Consider the following 9,140-nt stretch of genomic DNA (forward strand, 5'->3'; position numbering starts at 1 on the left):
ACACGTGCATGGGCCTCAGCTCTACTTTGACAGTTCGCCTTAAATAGAAAGTAAGCAGAATGTTTTCTAACCATTGTCTTTTTTCTGGTCAACATCTGAGGCCTGTACTATGAAGCAGGATTAGGGATTTAGATTTATTGTATCACCTGCATTGTGCATTAAAGCTCTTCATATTTTTCCAATTTAAACTATGTTTTGTAAAATATGATGCTGTGCTGACAGCACACCTGGCCGTATGTTACCAAGACTGTCCCTTTACTTTGAATGGGCTCACTTAGATAGCTAAAGCCTGAGTTACTTCATTTGACTACTGAACACCTTCATGTAACCATTTAATGAGGCTTATGTTGTTATAGTTTTTGCTTTGTCGTTTTTCAACAATCTTCTTGTGGTGTGTCTGTGAGCAACGCAGTGTCTGCACATGTACCTTTATCACAAAACGTATCTAAAAAAGCTGCACTAACGCCAATTTATTCCCGTTCTTTTAGTTAATCTATTAACAATGTCAAACAGTTTGACAGGCTTATAGTATTTTTGCACCAAAAAGATGCTTCACAAAGAGCTAGTAGCTGGAAACTTGGCACATCTCGGGATGGTGTACAGTGTGTGAAATGATGAAAACTAAACATTAAACACTTACAAGGTGAGGTACTGAGTCTCCAAACTTTGTATGGTACTGATTGACAAAACACTTGACGAGCCAGTAGCAGTCAACAGGATCATCTACAATCTCTTCCATGGCTCGGCTGATGGAGAGGAAGTCTTCATTCTCTTCATCCTGGTGAAGAAGAAAAAAAAACAAAAGAAAACATATCAACAATACAGACCCAGAGAAAAACACTTAAAATAAAATCTGTACTTTTTATGTGGTCATTGTTTCTTAACGATCAAACAGCTATACAACAACACTTTCATTGAATAGAACAGAATCTTTATTGTCACTGTTACAAGAACAATGAAACACAGTTTGGCATCTCTCCGTTGGCAGCATGTAGATTTACATTCAGTTTGTTTAAGGACAGGAGAAGAAGATAAAAATAGGCATAGGTTTTAGGGGTATCTACTCAGGGAATGTGTGTGACACACAATGTGTGTAATACTATTGACAATGCCTTGGTTAGTATCATTATTTTCAATCTCACATGTCTGAATTTACAGCTATTTTTTCATTGACATACTGTATTAACACAGCTGATCTAAAAATCACACACAAAAAAACTCCCCATAAAAACCTAGTCGGAAAAAGTTACCAGAGGGGATAAATTCAGTTTTAGAATTTAGATTCAATGTTAACTGTAGCTAAGTTCAAATTGTTAATGCTAGCTTATTTTAATCAACAGCATTGTCATAAGCAAAACTAGGGTGGCAAAAGATTATTTTAGGGTGGCACATACCACACCATGCCACCCCTGTAGATTGGCCCTGTTCACTGCAAAACCAAGACGCCGCGTGTTAACATCTCCCCACACACCCAAACAAAAAAAACAAAAAAAAACAAACAGTTAAATAAACCATCTGTGATACCTGTGACTGTTCTTGGGCAGTTGTTTTAGTCACTATCCAGACTTTTGTTTCTGTAGTTTGATATCATCACATTTTTTTATTTTCCAATTTTTAGATGTTATAAGCATGACATTATAATTTCAATTGCTTATTTTGTCTTGTGAATTCTTGCTTGATGTACTTTTTGTTGCTATGATCTTTTGTTTGATCTTGAACTCTGCTGCTCAACCCACAAATGCATTTTCTTTACAAATGTGGCACCATTTAAGGGGAAACAAACAGGCTTTCGAACAGTGTGAGAATTATTTCTTCACTGTTACAAGAAAGAAATATGTGACAAAACACAAATTTACATCCTTTTCGCTTATTATGGACTGATATACTTTATTTTACCGGGGGTGAAGTCTCAGAGCATCGCGGGAGGGTCTGGCTCTCCAGTTGGAACATCCGCAAGTAAACATGGGTGGAGGGTGTGGAGGAGTTGATGTATCTCATCACTTCCAGAGCTTCCAGGATATCCTGATACTGCTCCTTCCTGTAGCCCCCAACCAGAGCATGAGAGTCACTGTGTGGAGGTAGGATGCCTGCAGGCACAGATGACTTCTAGTTAAGAAATGTATACATACACATTTAACAAAACTGAGTTAATTTTAAAAAAGGAGTGCAGTGTTCAGTTGTGTTGGACAGATTAACCTATTTAGCATAAATAAGTTCCAAACAAGAGAAATCGAAGTAAACGAAACATGTGTTTACATGCAGCTCTTAGCCTTGCATATGGCTGCATATGTCTATACTGCAAATCACAATTACTGAAAATGAATATTTTAAATATAGCTTTTAAAAAAAATCTTTAAAGACTAGTGCAGTACAATAGCTAAGTGATTCTCTCCCGTATTTTTTGTTTCTACCCATCTAGTCAAATCTGCACAACTGAAGAGGGTGACAGGGTGAACACCTGATCGCATGTGATTCTTACCCAGCAGTACCTTCCACACATGAATCCTGTACATGGAAGGAAGGGGGAACCTCTGACTGAAGGTGCTTAGCTTTTCTAAATCTGTAAGAGAGCAAAACATTTATTTATTTTTTTGGTCTGGCTTTTTCCAGACCAAAAAAAAAAAACATGAAAAATGTGTGATTGTACATGCATATGTGTGCATGTGTGTGTGTGTGTGTTCCGTGTTCAGCCAAGAGAAAGTGTCCCTTCAGTCAGTTAGGCAAAAGTCAGCAATCTTAGGTCGACACAGGTGGTCTTGAATGAGGGGGGAGGCAGTCACAACACAGTCTTGTTATCTAAGGGAGAATTTTTTTATTTCCATCAGCTTTTGCCTTGAGCATCCAGCTGGCGCCAGGGGGGGCCGCATGAGATAAAGATGGTAGTTGTTTTGGTTAGCGGAACAAACAGCTTCCAATTTTACAACCAGCCTTGTGGGATTTTGAACAGCTGTAGCCGCTTCTTGTTCTTCAATAAGCCAGGCCCGAGCCAGCTCCAATCAGCCAGAACTCTGCTATTGTGGTTCCAAATTGGTAATGTCGTTCAATGTCCTCCATCGAGAGTGTCATCAGACACATGATGCAACCAACCATCGAGTACCCGGCAGCAAACGTCTCCACAGGACAATTGGGCTCTCCCAGGCCCAGGAGTTGTCAGTTTCGTTAAGGGACCAAATCCATAATTCTTCTTTAGGTTTTTAGAGAACAAGTCTGGGAGACTCTCTTAGGGTTAGAGAATAAGCGAGACTATACAAAAGACACGAGAAGCCAAGCTGGAAAGATAAGGGAGAGGGAGAAGGAGAAAGATGTACTCCATTTTACAGTGTATGACTCAGGAAAACAATCCTGCTCAGTTATTCATTCAAGTTTGAGATCTGTGGCAGTAAAAGAGGAAAATGTTAACACTGGAATGTTTTTCCTCCTTGGAAACCTGCAACATGACCAAGAAGGTGCCCTTCATTTAAACGTTCCTCAGTTGTTAGTAAGGGACCCAAAGTGTGCGAAGAACATATATCTCAAGCCATTACACACCATCAACACCAGCCTGAGCCACTGACACATGGCAAGATGCATGCTTTCATGTTATGTGCACCATATTTTAACCATTCATCCGTCTACCATTTGAATGCTGCAGCAGAAATCAAGACTTATCAGATCAGACAATGTTTTCTACTGTTCAATTCCAATCAGCCCATGACGATTAGAGTCTCCGTTTTCTGTTATCAATTGACAGGAGTGGCACCTTCTGCTGCTGAAGCCAATCTGCTCCTAAGTTTTACATGCCGTGCATTCATATTGGCACTTCTGCATAACTAGTTCCAATGGGTGGTTCTTTAAGCTACTGTTGCCTCCCTATCAGCTCAAGCAGCCTGGCAATCCTCCTCTGACTTCTGCCATCAACAAGGCATTTTCACCAAGAGAACTGCTGCACAGTGCATATTTTCTCTGCAAACCCCTGAGTGGCCTGTGCCACTCCGATGGTGACAAATCAGATGATGCAAACAACCATGCCGCATTCAAAAATCACTTAAACCACCTTTCTTCATTTTGCAAGACTCAGTTTGAACTTCGGCAGGTAATCTTGATTATGTTTACATGCCTAAATGCATTCAGTTGCTATCACGTGATTGGCTGATGAGATATTTGCGGTAATGAGTAGCTGAACAGTTGTCTTTAATAAAGTGTTCGTAAGATTATATTATAGCATAGCATTGGCTTACAGGTATATTGTTATTGTCAGTAGTGTAGTGCGGACGCTTAGCTAGCAAGAGACTTTACACTTATGCTGCCTATGCTAGCACGAGCGATAATTTTCCGTTACCCACCCAGAGGATTGTCTTTGAGTAGTATTTCCAGGGACTTCTTCTCCTCCACTCCTCTGAAACCCACTTTCTCGTAGTATGCAGAGCGAAAATTTCTCTGTGGGTCGTCAGCCATGGTGCCGCCTGGACAGTTAAACATGTGCATTTCAAACTAAAGAAAAGCAAACTTTTAAAAGCAAAGTATTAGTCCGTTTTAGCCTGCATAGACATAAGACAAAGTTTCTCGTCCAGACGTGCAGCTTGGGGGAAAACAGAAAAATGTTTTTAATTTGGCTGACTAAAAAAGTTAATTACGACGCCCTGCAGTTTGCTGGAACACAAACACAGTGAACACAAAGACTCCTGCCTTGACGTTTCAAAGCGTTTCGTGCTCCCTCGACCCTCAGACAGCTGCCCCACAGCTATTTGCTACATAACGTCAGCAAACAAGCTAGTGTTAGCTTAGGAACAGATAACCAGCTAAAAGCATAACTACTCTAAAGTAAAAATTATCTGAGAGACTACTAAATAGTATTAAAGTGGCCATCACAACCAGTGATAAGAACAATTTAAACAGATAAAAAAATCTACAGATAAATTGACAACCTCCTCCGGATGCCATACAATGTTGTTATGAAAACCCTTCCGGGTGATACTGTCAAAATAAAATCCGTAGCAACGTTCCAAATATGAAAAATATTTTTATTTTGAAAATATAGATTACCATGCTACACCTCATATACGATTGCACTTTCAACTCTGCTTGCCTTGCATTTCTTGATCTTTATCTTGCAGGTTATTTATACTACATTATTTATAAACAAATAACTAATAAAGAAAAATCAACAAGCTTCTTTCTTTAAGGGAAAGGTGTGTCACAGCTTTCATAACCCACTTAGAATACTATTTAGATTTAGATTGCTACTTTTTAGACTTCCTATATTCATTTTATTTTATTGAACTTTGAACTGTTATTGAACTGTTATTGCCTGTGTTAACTGTTTGGGTGCTCTAACACCAGTTGTTCAATTTTATTTCTTTCAAATCAAACCTTAATCTGAAAAATGCATTTGATTACTTGTGATAATGCCAAGGCTGAAGCAATAAAATACAAATATCTCTATTTTTTAATCTTTCATTTAGCATTTTATATAGATGAAATTACCACAGCACAAATGTATTGTGCTGCAAATTGAAAATCAAACAAAAATAAAAAACAAATAAAATGAACAAACATATCTTACATGGCAGCAACAAAGGGTATTTTAGATGAACACAAATAAGAACAGTCAGGAATGAGCAAAAAACTCAAGTTTTTATTTTAAGATACTGGAAAAAAAAAACGTTACAAAAGTGGAAGCACTACTATGCAAGAAACCAATGAATGAATAAAAGATGACTTTATGAAAATGATGAAAAACAGCAGTTAAGCCAATGCAACCCAACTATAAATCCCTCCCTGTAAACCAAACACACAACATGTCAAATAACTGTAAACACTATTCTATCATTTTTCAAATGCAAAGCATACAAAGTGATATTTTCATTAATTTTTGAAAAACAAATTAAATGACATGAACTATATTATTAATCCACACACCTTATTTTAGAAACCATTAATACTTTTGTCCATTAAAAAACAAACAAACAAACAAACATCTTGCAGTTTTTCTGTATAATTTGAACTATAGATTTTTAAGCACATCAACACCAAAGCTTACTCTAAAAATATGCGAACATTTAACAATTCAGACTGCTAAATATAAATTTTCTCCTCACACAGAACACTAATTTTTTCCACAACTTTTTTTCCAAAACACTAAAAATAGTTTTGACAAATTCTGATTTGTGTGCAAGAAAAGCACAAACTGCTTTTCTTTTATCAATTTAGCTTTTGGTTTGGAAGGAGTTGAAGCTGGAAATACTGTAGCGACTGACTGATGAGGATATGGGAGAGCCTAAGTCTAAACTGTTCCTGCGGGAGCTTCGTCGTGAGCCACTCCGGGAGCCTGTGGTGGATCCTGGGGCAGAGGCAACATTGTATGGACTACTGATGCCTCTCGAAGACACAGATGACGCCTGGAGCATTTTAACGCCAGTGCTTTCCTCTGTCAGGCAGTTATCCAGAGCCTCTTTGTAAGAGATTTTAAGTTTACTTTTGGGGCATGTTAGGTTCTTTGTGTGGTATTTCGTATCTTGGAGCTTCTGGCCTGCTCTCCCATCCAGCCAACCCATTTTCAAGGCATCTTCTATGGTTCTTCTACCACCCATTTCTGGGTCATACAGACCTCCTGTTACAACTTGGAACTCCATGAATCTCTGTCCTGCTTCATATGGCAGCCACATCTCCTTAACTGCCTCAGGAACTGACATTTTTCTCTTCATTTTTACATCTTCAAAGCCAATATAGGCTTTTTGAGCAGCCTTAAGTTTAGTGGCCATGTCTTCAGTTATTATGCCCATACGACATGCCTCTTGGATGCTGACCCTTCTGCCACTTGCAGGATCAACAATTCCTCCAGTGCACGCCTGGGCCTCAAGCAGTCTCTGGGTAGTGATGGAATCCACTAGATCACGATTTAACGCCTCTGTGACAGATATCTTCTCTACGTTGTCTGTGTCAAAAATGGCACCAATAGGTTCTTGTTCACCCACTATTTCAACAGGAGAGGACAGAGTGAAAGATACACTGGACATGTGTTTATGGAAATCAGGTGAATCTTGCGAAACACTGCTGGCGCTTCTCTCTGTGACAGTGGTCGTCTTTGTTGTGGTCATTTTAGCGAGAGTGGGAGATAAGGGTCTTGACACCAGTGAGGATGATCGTGAGGATGATGTCGACAAAGAGGGAACTGAGCCTTCTGATGTTCTTAAATTTGATGATGAAGATGTTTTTGTAGTTGTTGATGATGATGTTACTGAAGATATTCCCAAAGGTGTTCTTGAAGTTGTTGATGATGATGATTTCACTGAAGATGTGCCCAAGGCAGCTGGTTGTCCAAACGATGAGCTATGTTTGGTCTTTCTGGTGATGATATCAGCGAATTCATTAATGGTGATGGCTCGTGCACGATACTGAGCTACAACTGATTCATCAATTAATCGCTTTTCAAGCAGTTCTGTAATGTCATACTGTCTTCCAGTTTTCTTGTCATTAATAAGAAACTTTACAGAACCATCTGGAGCAGTAATGGTGACCTCTTCCCATTCACACTCTTGGTCGGACAGCTCCAAGAAGGTCTCGTAGTCAATAAGCCCTTTGTCATATGCTTCTCGGACTGTCATCTCTTTATTGGTGTCTGGGTCCACGATCAATACTCTCCTCTTCCTCAGAGTGTTCTTCTGTGTTGACTCTTGACTTTTCTTGTCGATTATAGGCAAAAGCATGAGGCCGGTCTTCTTATCTGGGATACACCGGTTCTTAAGCTCTGTGTAGGTTAGGTTTTCTTCCGTATTAGGGTCAAAGAAACCTTTAGTATCAGCATTCTGATCAGAGAGGATCTTAATCATTCCGTCATCCAGGTAGCCTCTTTTGTAGGCTACATTCACATCAATACGATGACTGTGTTCTGGATCAATGATACCACCACTGGCAATTTGGGCCTCTAGTAGACGAATGCCATGGCCTTTCTCCACTAGACCTTTCTCAATGGCCTGAAAGAGAGAGATAGTCTTGTCTGTACCAGGCAGTCTGTAACCAGTCACAGCCCTTTCTGCCGCTAGCAGGTTATCTTTAAACTCTGGCCCAAACAGTCTTCTATTGTAGGCTTCACTAACAGTTAGATAGAGATTGTTCACAGGATCAACTATAAAACCTGAGGCAGCCTGAGCTTCAAGCAGTTCAAGAGTGGTCCCAGATTTCAACAGTCCATCTTTCATTGCCTGATAAATTGTCAGTACTTTATCACTGGCCTGATCATAAACTCCTGCTATGCAGGTGGAACCTCTCAGATAGGAGCGTAGACGCTCTTCAACCTCTTGGCTAGTCAATCTACCTTGATTCAACTTGTCAATATCAGACCGCTGCAGCAAGTTTGCATCCACTAGATCCACAACAGACACCTGGCCCCTAAGCCCCTGGACAGTTGCTGGCTTTTTAGGTTCAGGGAGAAGCAAAAGACCTGTGCTTGGATCAGCTTTACATTTTTTCTTCAGGGATACATAAGGAGTTCCTTGCTTGGTGTCTGGGTCCAGATAACAGTCAGGACCCTGACTCAAGGCATGGTATAGATCCTGATCTATGAGATTCCTATTTAGTGCAATGTTTTTGGGTAGGAATATACTGAGGTCAGGGTCCAATATACCCCCTACAGACTCTTGAGCTTGAAGCACACGCAGAGCTGTGTCCTTGTCAATTAATCCCTTCTTCATGGCCTGGCCAGCTGACAGAAGTTTGCCAGTAGTAAGGTCTTTGTAGCCTATAGCAGCAGCTTCCGCTGCAAACAATTTTGATTCATCCTCTTTATCCACTACTCCTCTGGCACATGCTTCTTTGACTGTTAGTTTCTGGTTAGTTCTGGGGTCAATGATGTGACCTGTGGCAGCCTGAGCTTCCAGTAGCATGTCAGCACTATCAGATGACAGAATTTTCATTTTCTTTGCCTCTGTAAAGGACATTTTCCTTGAAGGCCCAACTGCCACACCAGCAATGGATCCAGTCCCTTTTAGAAAGACTTTCTTATCCACAGAGACTTCTGGGACTGTTTTCTTTCCCTTCAGTAGTTGGTCAAACGTTGATTTGTCCAGGACCCCACAATCAAGCAACTGCTGTGCTGAGACTGGTTTGCGAACACCATCAAACATTAGTTTGGAAGGGTCCTTCCTCTCGGTGACTGGTAAAAG

General features: G+C 40.1%; 2 protein-coding genes across 2 annotated transcripts; both read right to left on the reverse strand.

Annotated features, from left to right (window-relative positions):
• Positions 1-640: 640 nt before the first annotated feature.
• On the reverse strand, positions 641-4,967 carry LOC102214326 (TBC1 domain family member 7-like; the record flags this gene model as incomplete). The annotated part of the gene is made up of 5 exons (XM_005755501.1): positions 4,905-4,967; positions 4,323-4,442; positions 2,480-2,560; positions 1,897-2,087; positions 641-778 (listed from the first exon to the last, which is right to left on the reverse strand). Coding segments are annotated over exons 1-5 (546 nt in total), but the record flags the coding sequence as incomplete, so codon positions are not given.
• Positions 4,968-5,594: 627 nt separating this feature from the next.
• LOC102214038 (desmoplakin-like) lies at positions 5,595-9,137 on the reverse strand (the record flags this gene model as incomplete). Its single annotated transcript, XM_013908155.1, has 1 exon — positions 5,595-9,137. A coding segment is annotated over one exon (2,952 nt), but the record flags the coding sequence as incomplete, so codon positions are not given.
• Positions 9,138-9,140: the final 3 nt, after the last annotated feature.

The sequence above is a fragment of the Pundamilia nyererei genome, unplaced genomic scaffold, assembly GCF_000239375.1.
Source record: "Pundamilia nyererei isolate P.nyererei 1_Seehausen unplaced genomic scaffold, PunNye1.0 scaffold01689, whole genome shotgun sequence".
NCBI classification, from domain to species: domain Eukaryota; kingdom Metazoa; phylum Chordata; class Actinopteri; order Cichliformes; family Cichlidae; genus Pundamilia; species Pundamilia nyererei.